This window comes from Anabrus simplex, chromosome 8, assembly GCF_040414725.1.
Source record: "Anabrus simplex isolate iqAnaSimp1 chromosome 8, ASM4041472v1, whole genome shotgun sequence".
NCBI classification, from domain to species: domain Eukaryota; kingdom Metazoa; phylum Arthropoda; class Insecta; order Orthoptera; family Tettigoniidae; genus Anabrus; species Anabrus simplex.
In genome coordinates, this window is record NC_090272.1 from 66148972 (window position 1) to 66169897 (window position 20926).

A 20926-nucleotide genomic window follows, 5' to 3' on the forward strand; every position below is an offset into this window, starting at 1 on the left:
CATGACTTCTGAACCGGATCCTAAACTGAAAAGTCTTATTTGGTTGGTATTCAAGCCTGCAGTTGACGGTGATGGGAAAGACGTTAATTTTGTGTGCTGTACGATCTGCAGTGAACTTTATGTACACACTAGCAGTTACCCGCGGCTTCTCGCGTGGATTTCGTAATTTGATAAAAGTAATCGTTTCTCGGTACTGTACTAAGATGATATCTGAAAATCCCTGAAGTATAAAACCTCACTGAAAAATTGAGTTTCATTTACCCCGGAAACTCTTTGTAAACCAAGTGTATGGTATTGCCTTTTGGGGCTGAGATGACCATGTGACATAGAACTGTACACGTGAGAACATCACCTCTCAAGTAAAATAAAGGTTTCTTTATTTTTAAAGGAGATTACAAATACATATTTCCTCATCTGGAACAGCTTCAGGTTTTGAGATATATGTATCCGCATAAAAAGAATTCAACCCCTTTATCAGCCCTTCCTCCACCCCCACCTACATGGATTTTCCGAAAACAAAAAAGAGTGACATGTTTATTTACTTTTAAAGGACATTCCAAGTACCAAGTCCCATGTCTGTAATATGTAAAGTTTTTGACATACACTGTAGATATACCAGTACTCATTTTAAAAATTCACCTGATTTTTCACTTCTTTTCAGTCCCTTAAGTGGTTTTTCCAAAAACAAAAAAATACGTGTTTATTGACAAAGGAGCTGCCAAATACCAATCATCATGACTGTAACATCTTCAGTTCTTGAGATATTTGTATCCTGATGAAAAGAATTCAACACCTATTTCAATGTTCTCTCTCCCCCCCTCCAAAGTTCATTTTACCACCAAAAATGAGTTTTTATTTTTATTTTTAAAGGTGATTTCAAATACCCATTTTCACGTCTGCAACATCTTTAAGTTTTTTAAATATAAGTATCCACATACAAATAATTCAACTAATATTTCAGTCCTTTCATCCCCCCTTAACCCTTTCCCACGGAATATCTTTGACTCACTGTCGGGCGAAACCTAGAGTAATAATTTGCTTGTCAGGTATAGTTGAGTACCTTCACTAAATAATTTATTCTGTAAAAAAAACCACTTCAGATATCGCTTTCAAATTTTGTAACAATGGAAAATATAGTATAGTTGTTCTAAAATGATACAATGAGATCACCTAATTACACTAATACCCCCCCACCCCCTGTTCAGAATGTTATATCAGGAAGCATCCAACATGATGCATAATGTTAAATTGCTTGTTCTTGAAGTTAGTCTAAATTGCTGGACATGATGGGGCTCTTATTTTCTTGGTAATGCAGAGAACGCAGGAATTCACCCTGAATCTCCCAATTTATTTCATTTTCGAGATCAGTCGGATGAAGATATTTAGATAGCAAAACGTGCTTCCTCTCGGACATACAAACAACAAACAATTTTTGAATGAATGGGATTGGAAGATAAATTGACATTAGTTGGAATAGGCTATTATGTAATTAAGTAGAGGCTCATAGTCCGAAACAGAATTAACTGAAGAATTAAAACTGATAATTATGTTTTTTACAAGTAGGCCTAATATTTTAAAAGGAGACGATACCTGAATGAACATTTCCTGTCCTGTGCCATATTTCGATTTCTCTCAGATTCATATCCTGTTCCAAGTGCTTCCCATACCATTTTTATTATCATACCTACAACATCAAACTCACTACCATTGCATTTGTCAACATATTGATCTAATTTTTAACAAATATCCTCCACATTCAACTGGTTATGTGCAGCCATGTTGCTGCAATGTATTTACATTCAGTCAGCTGTCTGTTCTATCTAAGAAAACGTATAAAAGAACACTTTATTTTAGGATTCCATGCATGCCAGTAGTATCTAGGATGCGTAGGGAATTCACTGGTTCCAAAAAGTTATATGTTTAGCAGACAGATGGCAGAGGAAGTCGGTTTGAAAGTCAAGTACGTTTTACTACGCAACCCGAGGGAGACAATGTGAGACTCCAGTACGCTTTACTACGCAATCTGCAGGAAAGAGTTAAATGGATTTTCCAAAACCAAAAACAACAGAAAAACCAGATTTCTGGCCTAAAGGTATTGTAGTTAGAAGATTTTCTTTTCGAGGCCAAAGACGCATCATTGGAGTGTCCCTCGAATAATAAAACAATCAAGATTCTTCTCTGGAACATCGAAGGACTAAAAAACGTCTTACCATTAATACCCCCAAAGACAATGGAACATTTCGATGTCATCATAGCTACGGAAACTTTTCTTTTAGAACCAACAGACCTACCAAAATTCTATGGATACCACACATTTGCAACGCCAACAGGAGGTCGACCGGCTGGAGGAGTCTCATGCTTCCTCAAACCAACTGTTGGAAGAGTACATGAAATCCAGAGAAGTGAAAATACAATCATAGTTAAGACCACTGACCTAACATTAATAGGAATATATATCGCACCAGATAATTCAATAGAAGATGTAGTAGAATCAGTACTTAATGCAATAGGGAAAGTAAATACTGCGGAAGAAGTGATAATCGCGGGTGACCTCAACTGCAGGATAGACAAGCCGAACGCAAAATCGGAGTTAGTTATTCAAATCCTGAGGGATGAAGGTTACACAATGATAAACAGAAAAGACCTTAAAACATAATTTGCACCAAATGGCTCTAGTGCAATTGATCTTTTATTCTACAGAGGTGAAAAATTTATGATAAGGAAACAGGAAGGTCTATGGTCCTCAGGGTCAACGCCAATCAGAAAACATATACCCATCTGCACAGAAATTGAACACAAAGAGTCATGGAAAACACTAATCCCCGATGATAAAGGCATCACAATTTCAAGAAATATTGATGGAACGAAACTGAAAAACCACCCGAATATACAAAAAGCAAGAGCACTTGTAGCTCGAGGACACCTAGATGAAGCAGTAGAAGTTGCTACAAATCTGATACAGGAAACCGCTTTGCCTGTGAAAGAAAGGAGAGCGCAAAAGTGGTTTGACAGGCAATGCTACATAGCACGAAAAGACACCTTACGCGCGTTATACTCAGCCAGAAAAATGGAGACCGCTGATTACTTGGAAGCATATGCCATCAAAAGAAGAAATTACAGAAAACTTCTAAAAGAGAAGCGAGCTAAATACCTGGAAGCAGAAGCCAAGAAGATTGCAGTCGAAGCAGAAACAGACCCATTTCGGGCCCTCAAGAAAAAGCAAGAGTGTAGAGCGAGGGAAATACCAATGGAAACATGGGAAAAACACTTCTCAGCGCTTCTAAACAGGGACAGCAGAGCAAAAGGTGACACCGCAAACCACCCTATCGATCCAGAACACGAAATAAGACTAACCACAGGGGAAGTACAGATGGTAATCAGCAAAGGAAGAAAAGGGAAGTCAGCAGGACCGGACAACATATATACAGAACACTTAAAAAGTACTCAAGACCATTTACTACAGCTTTGGACAGAACTATTCAACAAATGTCTAAATTTAGGCAAAATACCGGAAGTTTGGAGAACGGCAACGCTGAAGATTTTGTACAAAGGGAAAGGAGAAACTGACAACCCCGACTCATAGAGGTATAGCTCTAGAAAGCAACTTATACAAAGCATTTGCAACTATTGTAGCGAATCGCCTGAACAAAGAAATAGACCCATTCATACCAGAATGCCAACTAGGTTTCCGCAAAGGAAAAAGCACGTTACAAGCCGCAGCATACCTGAAAGAAAAAATTGAAGAGGCACTGAGGCATCCTAAAGGGAAGTACTACGTCGTCTTTGTTGACTATAAGAAGGCTTTTGATATTATCGACAGAGATATTCTGATAAGAAAATTGAAACAAATGATTGGTGACAACACGCTCGTGAGAATCGTTGAGACCATACTAGACTACAACCTAATCAAAATTGAAGATGGAGCATCCTCATCCGGGAAAGTAATTCAAACAAACGGGGTTCCCCAAGGAGACTCGCTAAGCCCGCTACTATTCAACGTAGCAACGGCAGATATCACACAGATAATGACGGACTCCCCTGAGACTACTCTAATAATGTACGCTGATGACATGGCTCTGGGATCGAGCTCAAAAGCAGAACTACAGTCGACAGTGATGAAGTTAGAAGCTTGGGCTTCAGATAACAAATTTGAAATTAACCAGGAAAAGACAGTACAGATGGTCTTCAGAAAAGGTGGCAAGGCGGCCAAGGACGACGCTATAACATTAAATAATAAACCACTAGAAATAGTCAAGAAATTCAAATACGTGGGCATCACGTTCCAAACGAGCATGGCATCCTTCAACAGCCACGTCATAGACAGAACGACAGCAGCAATCAGAGCCATCTACAATATCAAGAATATTTCTATGCTATCCCTTAACACAGCGATGACTCTATTCAAGACCGCAATAACCCCAATTGTCTCGTACGGAATCGAAATAATATGGGATAACCTGACAATCGGTGACTTGGAGAGGATAGAAAGGGTCAAAGCAAGGTTCCTGAAGAAGGCCCTAGGAGTAGGCAAACTGGCACCCTCCAGACTTGTTTATGTACTGGCATGGGAAACTTACTTCATTGAGGATCTACGACTCAATCTACCACTGCCATCTACCGGCCCATTCCAAGAGCTTCAGAAAAAACTTCTCAAAAAACGCGCGGAAATAGACCCCGATTTCTACGGAAATGACGCCATGATTGATCGAAACTGGACCAAGCAACTTCAAGAGCAAAGACATGTCATAACAAGATATGCAATACATGGCTTTCACCACAAAATATGCGCAAAGACAAAATTCCACAATCCAACAGATGACTGTGTTTGTACACTGTGTAAGGAAAAGTGCGACTGCTACCATCTGCTAAAGTGCAAGAACAGAATAAAGACTCTAACAGAATACAGCACAATGTAAATTGGGACAACAAAATACTCATTCGAGTGCTCCTTATATAATTAACCTTATATAATTAAAAGAATACATATTTCTTTCTTCTTAAAGGAGACTCTAAATACCATTTTTTACGTCTGTAACAACTTCAGTTTTTGAGTTATCAGTACCCTAATAAAATTAATTCAACCCCCTTTTCAGCCCCTCTCCCCCCCACATTAAGTAGTTTAAAAAAAAATACCTGTTTTTTATTTTGAAATATTAAAAATCTCAATTTTCACATCTGTAACATGTTAAGTTTTCGAGATATATTGTACGTATGCTCAGGGATTATGTGTACAAATTTTGGTTGGCAGCTATGCCCAAATGTACACGCATAATCTCGCTGCTGTAGAATCCTGGAGCTGGCATTGCCATGGTTATAGCAGTTCATTTCCTTATCCGATTCCGAGAGCAGGGGTAGTGTGGCGCCAATATCTCCATAATGGTCGGTTTTAGGGTCTTAAAACATGGTTTTCGGGCCCGTAGGGCTTACCGAAATTTGTGCATTGGGTCAAGGGGCTTAAAATGAGCTTAGTCTTGTCCTTGCACAACAAATTCGATATTTCGCCTATATTAGCCTATTATTCTTATATCTCCCCTGTCTCCCCCCCACCTCGAATTGTTTTGGAAATAAAATACAGCCCATGTCTCTCAGGGATAATGTATAGTTACATTAGTGAAAGGATTTTTAGAATCGGTCCAGTAGTTTCTGAGATTACCCTCCAGATATACACAAACTAACAGAATTCGCACTCTCTCTTTACTATATTAGTATAGATTAAAGGAGTCGGACTGATTTTGTCTTTTTATGGTTAGATAAAAACCTTACGATGAACGAGGTGTGCTTGAATGACAAGCATTCTAATGTTTCCGTGTCATCAGACTCCACGACTATGCCATAACCTGCCAAAGTAATGAAGTTTTCTTCGTGGACTGACATTAATGATGCTCCTATTCCAACAGATGAACTGGAAAGATATTTAAAGCAAAATTGTGGAATGGAAGAAGATGGATATAGTGTCCTATTGGAGAACAAACGGACAAAACTATTCAAAATTTCACCAGATCTGTAAGAAAGTAATATGTATGCAAGCATCAAGTTCAGCTTCAGAGAGAAACTTCAGTTTAGCGGGCTTCATTCTCTTCTACAACCAGACAATTGATGATGATCTTCTTTTCATTCACAGTAATTCCATTCCACCACCATTAACAATGACCAATAAACTATGCACACTAAGTAAAAGCTATGTTCAGGTTTGTTTTTGTTGTTGGCATATTGCACGTCATTTCTGTTTGTATTTTATTTTGAGGTAAACACGAATGAAGTCCTATGAATATGCTTCGTGTTATTTAGATTCATTTTCAGTTAACTTGGTGTCAATTGCAAACAAATATTAGTTTATAATAAAGTTTCTGTTTGTTTTCAATTATTATTATTATTATTATTATTATTATTACAGAGCAGGAGAAATCTCTACCATTTAATTTCCAAATGCGATTAGCCTACTTTAAAATATGTTATTGGCGCACAGGAATTCGTAGAGTTAATGATCCGAATAGTAGTGTGAGGTGAACATTTCATTGTGCAGGGCGCACATGTTATTGTGCAGAAGTACTCAAGGTTATTCTACTGAGCCCGCCCAGTGCGGTGGACTGCAGTGGGCCGTATGAGCCCAGTGCTGTGGGCCAGTACGCTGCCGCGTCAGAAGAGAACGGCACTGCACGGGCTGGGCTGCCGGAGCCCGTGGGTTTGAAGTGCTGAGCGGTGGGTCTGCTGCAGGACTCTGGTCTGGAGTAGGGCTCTTTATCAGGAATACCATTGCACACAGCATAGTTCCTGTTAGGCACGCGGATGATGTGGGTAGATTTGTCAGTTGGAGGAATTAGAACTAGAATTGTCTCCGTGTATTCACCATGTGAGGGTGCAGGTGAAGATGAAATTGACAAGTTTTATGGAGCATTGAATGGCATCATGGTCAGGGTCAACAGCAAGGATAGAATAGTGCTAATGGGCGATTTCAATGCAAAAGTTGGGAATAAACCTGAAGGATACGAAAGGGTGATCGGTAAATGTGGGGAAGATATGGAAGCTAAAGGGAATGGGAAGCATTTGCCAGTATGGGTTTAGCAGTTACGAATACATTCTTCAAGTATGAGGCTATTCACCGCTACACATGGGAGGTTAGGGGTACCAGATCCATAATAGACTATATCTTAACAGACTTTGAATTCAGGAAATCTGTTAGAAATGTACGAGTTTTCCAGGGATTTTTCGAAGATGCAGACCACTATCTGATCTGTAGTGAACTAAGTATCTCTAGGCCTAGGGCAGAGAAAGTGAAATCTGTCTGCAAACGAATAAGGGTAGAAAATCTCTAGCACAAGGAAATTAGACAGAAGTACATGGATATGATTAGTGAGAAGTTTCGAACAGTAGACAGTAAGCAGGTTCAGGATATAGAAAGAGAATGGGTGGCATACAGGGATGCTGTGGTGAAAACAGCAAGGGAATGCCTAGGAACAACTGTGTGTAAAGATGGGAAAAGGCGAACATCTTGGTGGAATTATGAAGTGAGAGCAGCTTGTAAACGTAAAAAGAAGGCTTATCAGAAATGGCTCCAAACAAGGCCCGAGGCAGACGGGGATTTGTACGTAGATGAAAGAAACAGAGCGAAACAAATAGTTGTTGAATCTAAGAAGAAGTCCTGGGAAGATTTTGGCAATAACCTGGAAAGGCTAGGTCAAGCAACAGGGAAACCTTTCTGGACAGTAATAAAGAATCTTAGGAAGGGAGGGAAAAAGGAAATGAGCAGTGTTTTGAATAATTCAGGTGAACTCATAATATATCCCACGGAATCACTGGACAGGTGGAGGGAATATTTTGAACATCTTCTCAATGTAAAGGAAATCATCCTGGTGGTGTTGCGAACAGCCAAGCTCATGGGGAGGAGGAAAATGATGTTGGTGAAATTACGCTTGAGGAAATGGAAAGGATGGTAAATAAACTCCATTGTCATAAAGCAGCAGGAATAGATAAAATTAGACCTGTAATGGTGAAGTATAGTGGGAAGGCAGGGGTGAAAAAATGGCTTCATAGAGTAGTAAAATTAGCATGGAGTGTTGATAAGATACCTTCAGATTGGACAAAAGCAGTAATTGCACCTATCTATAAGCAACGGAACAGAAAGGATTGCAACAATTATGGAGGTATCGAGGCAAAGTATTCACTGGCGTCTTGGAAGGGAGGGTGCGATCAGTCGTTGAGAGGAAGTTGGATGAAAACCAGTGTGGTTTCAGACCACAGAGAGGCTGTTAGGATCAGATTTTCAGTATGCGCCAGGTAATTGAAAAATGCTGCGAGAGGAATAGGCAGTTGTGTTTATGTTTCGTAGATCTAGAGAAAGCATATGACAGGGTACCGAGGGAAAAGATGTTCGCTATACTGGGGGACTATGGAATTAAAGGTAGACTAATAAAGTCAATCAAAGGCATTTATGTTGACAATTGGGCTTCAGTGAGAATTGATGGTAGAATGAGTTCTTGGTTCAGTGTACTTACAGGGGTTAGACAAGGCTGTAATCTTTCACCTTTGCTGTTCGTAGTTTACATGGATCATATGCTGGAAAGTAATGGCAGGGAGGGATTCAGTTGGGTGGAAATGTAGTAAGCAGTCTGGCCTATGCTGACGACTTGGTCTTAACGGCAGATTGTGCCGAAAGCCTGCAGTCTAATATCGTGGAACTTGAAAATAGGTGCAATGAGTATGGTATGAAAATTAGCCTCTCGAAGACTAAATTGATGTCAGTAGGTAAGAAATTCAACATAATTGCATGTCAGATTGGTGATACAAAGCTAGAACAGGTCGATAATTTCAAGTATTTAGGTTGTGTGTTCGCCCAGGATGGTAATATAGTGAGATTGAATCAAGGTGTCGTAAAGCTAATGCAGTGAGCTCGCAGTTGCCGTCAACAGTATTCTGTAAGAAGAAAGTCAGCTCCCAGGTGAAACTACCTTTACATTGGTCTGTTTTCAGACCAACTTTGATTTACGGGAGCGAAAGCTGGGTGGACTCAGGATATCTTATTCATAAGTTAGAAGTAAGACATGAAAGTAGCAAAAATGATTGCTGGTACAAACAGGTGGGGACAATGGCAGGAGGGTACTCGGAATGAGGAGATAAAGGCTAAGTTAGGAATGAACCCGTTGGAAGAAGCTGTACGCATAAACCGGCTTCGGTGGTGGGGTCATGTGAAGCAGATGGAGGAGGATAGCTTACCTAGGAGAATAATGGACTCTGTTATGGAAGGTAAGTGAAGAAGAGGTAGACCAAGACGACAATGGTTAGACTCAGTTTCTAACGATTTAAAGATAAGAGGTGTGGAACTAAATGAGGCCACAACACTAGTTGCAAATCAAGGATTGTGGCAACGTTTAGTAAATTCACAGAGGCTTGCAGACTGAACGCTGAAAGGCATAACAGTCTATAATGATATATGTATGTATGTATGTATGTATGTATGTATCTATTTGCATTATAAAAGAGTGATTGTACCACAGTGCTCTTTACAATCTCAATAGTGTAATTTTTATTGACATGACTTACAGAATCATGTTGCTACATATTGTAGCATAATACAGAGGAAATACTTCCTTCAATGAGTTATGTAAGTCTGTAACCTAAGAAATAGAATAATACTTCCCTAAAATCCATGTAAATGTAAATTTTTGTCCTCGTCCTAGACTGGTGCAGCTCATTTCAGGCATACTCCCTGTGGAGGTGGGTTGCGTATACCTTTTTAATCATTTACCAGCCTTCCTGCCAATCTTAAATTCCCGGCCACACCAAGAATTGAATCCATATCTCCAAGGATAGCAGCTATTTGTGCTAACCGTTACATGACAGAGTACTTTAAAATTTGCAGGAACATGGGAAACATGAAGTATACTGTTCACAATAAATTCACATAGTAAAGTGTTCCTTAAACCTATTCATAAATAAGAAAGAATGAGAATATGAACTCATAGGATAAACACAATGATAGGTCATTACAGAAAGTGGGAGCATAGGAAGAAAAGATGAGGACAAAATTAAAAAGGACAATCTCCACTTCTTGTTCCACTGCTATCATCATACAGGCAGTCCTTCCTCCTCAATCCCTGTTCTTCTATATCTATTTCTCCTCAGCCTACAGTGAGCTCAGTTTTGCTTCCCAGATTCAATAGGAGGGCAGGCACCAACTCTCACTGAGGAGCCATCTTGATAAAACTACAGTCTGGTGACATATCTCTAGATTTTTTGTGTCCTACTGTGTTTATATATTTAGTATATTAATATGCACCGATAAGAACAGCAGGCACATTAGGAAACAAACATTCTGGAGATTTGTCACCAGATGTTGTCTGCTGTTCAAAGTTGAAAATGGTAAATAATTCTTTTACAAAATGCTCTTTTAATATTGTGGATTTTATTGTCAAATTTTGAGGGATGCAAAATATGTTCTCTTATTAAAATGTACAGGATGTTAATTTTATTTCACATACTAACACACTGATAGATTTTACAAGACTAACAAGGGATTCTCAGTATAAATTACCACAGTACCAGTTTACTAAAATATGACAAATATGACAAAGAATGGCTCAAAGTAGTTACTTAATATTGTGGGTATGGATCTTATATACAATGTGTGTCATGTGGGGCAGAGGCAAGGCAACTGCGGTAATAAGACGTGCTGTGCCCTGCCAGGAGGTGAACATGAGGCTGTCCAAATTTGACGAGCTGGACTCGCTGATACGTGGAATGCTGTACGTGGAATCTAACAACCCCCAGGAATGTTACTATTGGGCCCATCCCACAGACGAAGGCCACTGTGAAAAGAAGCTGTACAACTTCAGTGATCCATATCCCTTCCTGGTGAGAATGTTATTCTAAAATTCTGTAATTGTTCGGTAATGAAGTGGTTGTATTTTTTGACTGATGCATTGTAACAAGATTACTATCATACGGTGTTGTTTGAAAGTGTTGACTTTTTTTAGTTCATTGTTTTCACGTATACCATATTTACTCGTGTATATCTTGCACCCTAATTTTTATATGGAACCGGGGGGGGGGGGAATATTCCCTGCTTTATATCTTGCATAGTTTTTTCTTTAATGTGTCAGTGTAAGTACAAGTTACATCCTACGGCATGTGTGTCTGCTCCAGTTCAAAGACAGACTGTGACTGCCTCCCCTTACCTTAGTTGGCGTAGCTCTCTCCCTTTATTCGGGGAAAGGCAGATAATTCTGGATCCTAGGGTATACCCCGGCCTATTGAGCTAGATGGAATGTAACACAGGCTGCAATTTCAGTATATCCATATACGTTGTGTATGAGATACAAGGTATTAAATAGAGTCCAATGTATTACAATACCATAATTTGCTTTCCAGTATGATGTCGCTTATAGGTGGGTTATGGTGAAGCGTTTAAATTTTATGGCAAGTTTTAAAATTAGTCATTTAGTTTCCGAAGAAATTTTGTAATCAAGCCACAGGCCGAGAATTTGATGTGTCAGAATTGAGTATACTCTATTTTTAAAAGCAGAAGTTGCTCTTGAAATTGCCATCAAATCAAGAAAAGCATTCCAGAAAACAAAACTTGGAAACTTTTCTAAATTCAAAAATGAATTTTCTCACTACATGAAATGTTTACATTATGACAGATGGGGCATTTCACATGAAATTCAGCTATGAATGGAATTCTTCATACCTGAATATTTTTTTTAAAATATTCAATAACATGTTACAGAACATAATAAAATGCAATCTTTTACGCAAGATTGTGAGGCTATATATATATTCATAAGAACATCAGCACACGTAGTGTTTGACCGCAAGAATTTTGAATTTTACAGAAACACTTTTAGATGTAATGTTACAATTTGGAAAAAATAAGTAATTCATATGCTCAAATATAGAATTGCTTGGACTCATACTTTATGGAAAAAAAATGCAACAGTTTGATAGCATGATTCTTACACAAAGTGGACTAGATTGACAGTCATGGCATACTTTTATGAAGTATTCTAATTCAATTCAAGTTCAATTTACTAACTTACCGCATATACCTTGCTTTTAAGCTCAAATTTTCAGGGGGAAAAATGTGTGAAATATACGCAAGTAAGTACGGTAATTTTTGTGATGCTTCTGACATGTATAATAGTAAAACAAGCTGGATAAAGATAGAGATGAAGGGCAACTCTCCTAGGTAGGTGTCTAGAATATGTCTGTACGTGTATGACCTTAGATTACTCTTTCTTCAGATCATAATTCTAGGACTTCAGTACATATAAAAGTTGTTCCTTTAATTGTAATTTTTGACTAAATTAATTAATTTAAATTGTGCTATAACCATTGAGCAGATTTGTATGGTTGTTGCTTTAAATTAAAACCTCTAGTTTCAGTGTTGGTTCATTCTTTTTTAAACACACTATTGAGTTTCCTCTTGTGGGTAGGGGGCGCAGACGAAGAATACACCCATGGTATCCCCTGCCTGTCGTAAGAGGCGACTAAAAGGGGCGACCAAGGGATGATCGAATTAGAACCATGAAACTACTTGTGATTAGTACTATCACGCGGGGAAAGGCATGAGTCACCTTTACTTGCGAGCAGTACCACTATGTTATGTACACAATAGGTTTGTGATTAGTAGCAGCAGCAGAGAGTGGTTCACTGTGGGTTTCGAGTACCTGTGATAAATACCACTATGTGCAGAACATGACGGGCTTACGTTGCCTGTGATTTGTACCATTATGTGAGAAACAGCACGGGTCTGGGCATTGCCTGTGATTAGTACGACTATATGAGCAACATTGTTGGTCTGCGTTGCCTGTGATTTGTACCCACTATGTGAGGAACTTCACAGGATAGTAAGAGTCCCTGTGATTAGTACACCTATGTGAAAAACAACATGGGTTTGCGTTGCCTACGAATGGTGCCATTATGTGAGAAACACCCTAGGTCTGCGTTACCTGTACAACGTACAATACTTGTGAGTAGTACCATAATGTTTGGAACACCGTGATTTTACGCTACCTTTGCTTAGTAAGGCAACTTGAGAAATACCCTGGTTCTACCTTACTAGCGAAAAGTGCCATTATGAGGAACCGTTTACCTCGATATTGAACCCCTTTCCACAACAAGCATCATCGATTCAGGAATGTGCTTTGGAAGCAGTCCCTTGGTCAGTAATATAGTTTCTGGGAAGATGAGGCATTGCGGGTGATTGTTTTAAATTCATATTCATTCATTCATAATCATGTTTCGGATTCTGGTCATTATATGAATTTTGTACTTTTAAATTGTCATTGCACTTCATCTCATTTCATACCATTATGGGCCGATGACCTAGATGTTAGGCCCCTTTAAACAACAAGCATCATCATTATCAATATTGGGTTTATAGATTGAGTTTCACCTGCTTCCAACTTTCAATTCAACTGCCAATTGCAGGCCTTAAGTCAGTTAAATGGGAGGGGAAAAATCATTGATCACCTGATTGTTGACAGGTTCGAATCAGCTTGACCCTTGGCTTCTCAGTTCCCTTGAATCTTCCAGTGTATTGAAATGGAGTTGCCTTGCATCTACATTGTCTGTGCAGTTCCTTCAGATGTAGGATGGTGGTACAGCATATACAAAAAGCATTGTGTAAACAGAAATACTGTTACAAAATAATGTAACCATTTTGGCTGCTTTGCTGACTTTCCTGAAGAAAAACGTCTTGACAAATTGATCTTGCACTTTAATGAAATATGTATAACCATATTCAGTAAATTGGACTATTTCTCTAAGAAGGTGTTCAAATAAATCAGCCTTTTATTGGTAGATTTGCAGGTATATGAATAAACTCCTGTGGAACAAAATTCTGGCACATTGATGTCTCTGAAAGCCATAAAATTGTTTAGTGGGATGTAAAACTGATATTATCATAGAATATTATATCTTTTTCAGAAAATTTCCTTTCATTCTTATGCTCTTCTACAGATATCAGTGGGTTTTTTTTTTTTTCAATTAAAGAATACTCTTCAACGGGCAACTTAAACGCACTCTACAGTGTGATGGTAGTAGTACCAGACCTGTAGCTCAGATCCTTTCCAACAGAACAAAGATGGCCTAGGCCACCATAGCTCAGTTGGTAGAGCAAACGACGCAAAATCGGGAGGTTGTGGGTTCGGATCCCACTGGTGTCTGGTTGGCCATTTTTGTTCTGTACTTAACATCTCTTCAACACGTACTAAATGTACGTAACATGACCTAATAGGTTGAAAGTCAGTTTCGATTACAATGCGGTCGTGAAAATTCAATATTCAATACTCTTCCTTTCTTTCTTTATTCAGCTTCTTAAATTGCCTGCTTTCAGTATGTGATCGGATATGTATCAGATGCCTATCACACTTTTGTGTGTTATATAATCTGAAATAATTTATAGAAGCTCAGTCAGTTTGTTTCTCCCTCTCTGTATGAAATGGTTTCCTCATGTATATTTTTTTTCCTATCCTATTTTTTAGATTGTGAATATTGGCTCGGGCGTGAGTGTCCTTGCTGTTTATGGCCCAGACAATTACAAGAGGATATCGGGTACAAGGTTGGTATAATAATGAGAGATCGAGAAAGTGCCAGTTGCAAACTTTACAATAAGCTAGGTGTCCTCCTCCTCCTCCTCCTCCTCCTCTCTGATGTCATCTTCCTTCCTGACCAGGTTTTCATTGGAATCATCGATTGCTTTGATGGTTTCAACTGAATTCCTTTTGTTTTTGATCACTCTGAATGATAGTTTCCTGTTAACTGAATTCCTTTTGTTTTTGAGTAAAGTTCTCCACTGTCGGCAGCCCTGAAAATGGTTTTCCCTGGCTTCCCATTTTCACATCGGGCAAATACTGGGGCTGTACCCTAATTAAGGCCACGGCCGCTTCCTTCCCACTTCTAGAACATTCCTATCCCATCGTCGCCATAAGAACTATCTGTGTTGGTGCGACGTGAAGCAAATTTTAAAAAATAAAATAAAATTTGTGCCATGTTCCTTTACTTTATTGAGTATCTTTACTCTTTCATTCCACCAGGGTGTCTCTTTTTTTCCCTTAATCTCGCACTTAACCAAGCAAGTGGCTGTGTTGTTTGGGCCACGCAGCTATCAGCTGTCATTCAGGAGATAGTAGGTTCAGGACCCAGTGTCGACAGCCCTGAAGATGGTTTCCCATTTTCACACCAAGCAAATGCTGGGGCTATACCTTACTGAAGGCCACGGTCCTTTCCTTCCACTCCTATCCCATCGTTGCCATAAGATCTAACCTGTGTCGATGTGGCGTAAAGCAGATGTGGAATAAAAAAAAACTCTTGCACTTGTCTTCCCGCAAGCCTCTATTGCATCTTTTATCAAGGTGTTTTTAAATATTGTCCACTCTCCCTTGGCTCTCTCCACTTCTTCTGTAGGCAGTTGTCCTCTTATACGGTTCTAATAGTTTGTCCTCTTTCCAATCTGTTGTAGTTTCCACATCTTAATCTTAGGCAATTTCCTGGCTGTTTCTTTGGTACATATAATATGTAATTTAATGTTACAATTATTCCTGCAACATAGTCTTTGTGTGGTATACATATGTTTAACACGTTGGCTGCCAGAGCGGTACATTGTACCGCTGAGTGAGTGTCTCATGAGGCCACGGAGGTACGAAGTACCGCTAACTTTCCCTGCCGGGCCGGTGGACCGCTGAGATGTTGAATTCACTATGCTAGCGTACCGCTATGGCCTCATAGCAAATCCTGACGTGCTTGGTTTCCAAAATATAGTCTTTATTTTTTATTAATCCAACCTCCTTTTATTGGCAATATGTATTTGTCCAATCAGTTTAGCCATGCGCTTTGGTGTGCCGGGATAGCTAACTCGCAAGCTCAAGATTTTGGAGATTGTGGGTTTGAATCCTACTGTTGGGAAACTGGGTCATGGTTTTCTGTGATTTCCCATTTTCACCCCAAGCTTATGCTTACCTAATCAATAGGTCACACCGATTCCTACCAAATTGTTGCACCCATACCTGAGATGATTTCTACGCTTATCGTGATAAATGTAGCGTAAATATGAGCTGTCTGCATTTTCTAAATTGACAACATTCATTGACAACATAGCAACATTTTACATTACTATTGAACATTTTGCAGCGAGTAAATAGGAAATAAATATATTTCAAATTTAATTTTGTGAAGAGTTTTTTTTTGTGTTGCAAAATGTTATTGATCATTTTGACATGGACACTACTTAGCAGAGTTCTCATACTGAAGGATTAGCATCATTATCATCCAAGTTCAAGAAGAAAACGGTTCCATTTTTATAACTAACCTCTCCGTTCACTGGTAAAATTACTTAGAAATATCTCGCATTACACACACACCCTACTGTAAAACAATGAGTGCCTTGCGATTGTAGTCCTAAGCACTAATAAACAAATCATGGCACACTCTGTTATCTACAATGTGTACTATCAAGCAATGTAAGCTTCTAGTACCGCTAGACTGTACCGCTCTGGCCGTCTAGGCAAAACCATGCAGTGAACTTTTCTGTGGGGCCACGGCGGTACCTCGGGGTGCTGGGAATTTTTATTGTATTTCATACGTACATTGAACACTTAAGTGAAATATCACTTCGAATTTTGTCCTACTGCTTATTTACTACATGCACAGAAGAAAAAATTATTTGGCCACCGGGACATTTCTTGCTATGTGTCCTGGCAGTCAACGTGTTAATCTGTTTAATTTTTATTTGGCTGAAGATGGCCACTAAGTGGCTGAAACTGGTCCCAAGACTGATGTAATATCATTTACTTGATATATTGTGTTGAAAAGGTGGACCCTCTCGGCAATGTGTTTGGCGAAAGTTGTACCGAAACTGGATTGTTGCCGAAACTCGTCCTATTCAGCTTCATCATCTGTTTCTTCTTCATTTAAGAAACCATGTCCACACTTGATGAAGGAGTTTATGGTTGTCGATGAAGGAACAGCTTCCCAGGCAACTGTCACACTCCACATAGCATCCATCCCATTCCACTTGCTTATTTCTCCCGCCAAAACATTTCTAGCGACTTCACAGAGAAAGGAGAATAATAAAACTTAGATTTCCACCTATTGAATACTTAAAAAGCAAATACAAAATTAGGATCATCCTTATTTTATTGCGTAATTGTTAAAACATAGGACATGTTTCGTTCATTTTTTTGAACATCTTTGGCCGTAAATATTTTTACAAGGTTGATTGGTAACATTGTTCCAGAACTTACACTTATAGTTTGCCGTTAACAAACTTATCAAATAATAAACTTTTAAAAACCCTATTAAATATAAATCGTTTATATATTACATTGTCTAATTAAGAATGATATGACAATTTGTTGAGTTTGAAATGAGTTTCGACCTATTTAAAGGTCATCTTCAGCGATATTGCGTGTAGAATAGAGTATTTGATACACAGTTCTTTTAAAGATGGTCTTAAAACATATAAGTTTGACACACTAAAAAATTGTTTATAGAATTTCCTGAAACCACATTTGTTGTAAGAAATTATTTCACTTAGCTGTAGGAATATACAAGAAGAAGAAGAAGTCTTAAAATATTCTTTGTAGTATTCAAGAAAATAGATACAATTCAAAATTCACAGTCTTGATGAGATGTGGAAATGGGCACATATACTGTACATAGTGTTGTGGTTGAGGAGAAGTCGTCTTATGATATTCTTCTTATCACTGCGAAGCTCCTCCACTCTTATAATGTATACAAGAAAATATTTGTTATTTTGCCACCTATTCAATACAATACAAAATCTTAACATATGAGTTAAAAACATTGTTATAATATAATGAGACATGTTTCGCCTCTTCTTATGAGGCATCCTCAGTCAATATCAAAACCTTATTTTTTGCCAGGTACTTGGTTAAAGATTATTCTAAAATATGTTGGAAGATGATGTGTGTAAGATAAAATTTACAGTTCATCATAAAAATGTTTCTGAAATAATTGAAACTCTAATACAATGATAAATTCGTACGTAGTTCACTTAATGAAGGAGATGTCATTTGATTGTAAGTAACATAATTGATGGCTTGAAACCATAGTCATTGCTTGATGTTGAAGGAAATTGACAAGCTAATACATAGTAGATATAATATAAAATAAGTTCAATGTTGAATATACAGTACAATACAATGATAACTTCGTATGTAGTTCACTTAAAGAAGGAGACGTCATTTGATTGTAAGTAACATAATTGATGGCTTGAAGCCATAGTCATTGCTTGATGTAGAAGGAAATTGACAAGCTAATACATAGTAGAAAGAATATAAAATAGGTTCAGTGTTGAATATCAAATGGGAAGGGAAAACATTCCAAGTGCTGGGCCAATGTCGTTATTTGACATTGGCGTGTGTTGCCCAAAATATTTATTAGTCAGCAGTTCATAAGTTGTTTATAGTTTAATCCGGCAAGATTGTGTTGACATGCAGTTCAACAGATGCTTGTAGTTGGCCTAATTTGTTGCGAGTCAACATGTGAGTTTGCTGAAATGATAATGGGCCATCAATCGCTACGTTGATATGATTTTGACGCAAAGAGGGTGATGATATTCCTTGCTTCAAAGTAGACATTTTGTAATTGAGTTGATATCTTGGAAAAGAATTTTGAGTTGTTGTTGTTGTTGTTGTTTTCTTCTTCCGAATGACAGAATTTTTTAACGTTGATTGTGAAACTTGTTGTAGAAGAATATTGTAGAAGTTTGATGGTTAAATTGAGGCTGTTGAATTGTGTTACGATTCTTATTAGTGGTTGGTTCTGAAACGTAGAAGAAACTGTAGTTAATTTATTTTGATAAGAGTGAAAAATTTTGGGAAGGTTTTGTCTAAGTGTTGTTAGTAAGATGATGTTGGTGCTTACCTTTGGTGTTGTTGCACTGTTGACTTATTCTGTGAAATGTTACTAGGACACTAGTGGTTTTTACTTCTCGTGTTGTATGTTTGTCGTCTAGATGGAGGGGGAGGGGCTGGAGAGGGCGAGGTTATAGGCTTGTGATTGGCGCAAGGGAGGGAGTTGTGTATGGTGGAGGAGGTGGAGGGGCGTGATGCGTGTATTGGCTTATAGTTGGTGCGTGAATGGGAGTAGAGTATGTTGGGAGGGGAAAGGGGGTGTAATGTATTCGTTGACTTGGAAGAAGTACTTTTTGATATTGTTTCAAAAATATTAAAGAATTTTTTGTCTTGAAGGTTTATTTTATTGAATAATATTACTATTTGGTCATATAAAGGGCTTCTGTTGTGTATCGGATCATTTAAATTCTTATTTGCATTGTATTTTTGGTCTAAAAAATATATAAATTCTTGAATTCAGTCATGAGTCTACCTTTGTTTTTTTACTCTTTTTAAAATTTGGAGATCCTGTTCGATTGTGGTAAAGTTGTGCCCTGTTTCTTTCATATGATTGCTCAATGCTGAGTGTTTGTTGTGTTTCTGGGCATTGAAATGTTCTGTATACCTAGTTATGGAGCTTCTTCCTGTTTATCCGATATATGAGCTGAGGCACTCGGTACATTTTAATCTGAGTATTTATTTTTGTCTGAATTTATTGTATTGTGCTTGAAGAACGTTTTTTGGTTTGAATATTGGGTTTTAAAAGCTATTTTAATTTCTTGTTTTTTTAAGGTGTTGGTTGTTTGGTGTATGATTGGGTTGATGTAGGTAAAGGTCGCATACTTTGATTTGTTTTTTTTTTTTTTTACTGGGGGGAGGTTTGTGGTTAGTTTTAATTTAACTTTATTAACTAGTTTGTTTATGATTGAGGGATTATATCCATTGAAAGTGGCTATTTCTTTTATTGTATTTATTTCTTTTTTTAAATTGGTGGTTGGAAGGGGAATTTTTAGAGCTCTGTATACCATACTGTAAAAGGAAGCTTGTTTATGTGATTGTGGATGTAGGGAACTTTATTTAAAGGTTGTAGGGGTGAATGAGGGTTTTCTATAAATTTGGAAATCAAACTTATTAGAAGTTCTTGTTATTGTGATGTCAAGAAAGTTAATTGATTTGTGGTCCTCGTCCTCTTTAGTGAATTTAATGCTATTATCTAGCTTGTTTAAATAAGTTAGTATGTTTTCACTGTTGTTGAGACTTTCGTCGATTATTACTAGCGTGTCATCAACATAGCGTAGCCAGAGACTTCAAGCATTGATATTTTTTATTATTTTGCTGTTTTCGAGGTTATCCATATAAATTTCTGCAAGTATTCCAGAGATGGGGTCTCCCATGGCCAGGCCTTTCTGTTTGTATATTTTAAATTGTTGAAAGTGAAATAGTTGTTTTGTAAGACAAAATTTAATAATTTTAGGAATTCTTCTATTTCTATTATGCTTAAAGTGCTGTGTTTGGAAATATTAATTTTTATTATTTCTAAAGCTTTTTAGCTAGGATTTTTGAATACATGTTGGTGACGTTGAAAGAGCACAATGTGAGGTTAGGTTTTAAATTAAATTTATTAAGGGTTTCACATAGTTCTATTGAATTTTTAGGGTGTTTGTTGTGGAATTTAAAATTTTTTTTTAAAAAATATTTGAAGGAATTGTGGTGTTTTATATGTTAGGCTATTTTGGCTTTTTATGATGGGTCGAATGGGAATGTCTTTTTTATGTACCTTCGGTAGTGATCTGATGAGTTTTTGGTATTCGTGTTCGTTGAATAAAAATGAAGAGTTATTTGAAAGTGTTTTTAAATTATGTTGAGTTTTTTTAGTGGGATCCTTTGAGACTATTGTTTAAGTTTCATTAGAAAACAACTCAGTTTTTTTTTTTGGATGTAATCCTGCTTTTTCATTAAGACTATGGTATTGCCTTTGTCGGCTTTGGTTACAATGATGTTGTTAGTGTCCACTTTTTCCCTTAATTCTTGGATCTGTTTTTGTGAGGTAGAGTTATTTTTGTTGGAAATTTCTT

The 20926-nt window shown here is 37.8% G+C and overlaps 1 protein-coding gene across 3 annotated transcripts in view; it reads left to right on the top strand.

Moving 5' to 3' along the window:
* Nucleotides 1–20926, top strand: part of fbl (pantothenate kinase 3 fbl) — a 104948-nt gene that overhangs the window by 50077 nt on the left and 33945 nt on the right. For all 3 annotated transcript variants that reach the window (XM_067152262.2, XM_067152260.2, XM_067152261.2), the window contains exons 5-6: nt 10681–10848; nt 14481–14557. In XM_067152262.2, the coding sequence (XP_067008363.2) occupies nt 10681–10848; nt 14481–14557 (245 nt within the window). The remainder of the gene's footprint in view (nt 1–10680; nt 10849–14480; nt 14558–20926) is intronic.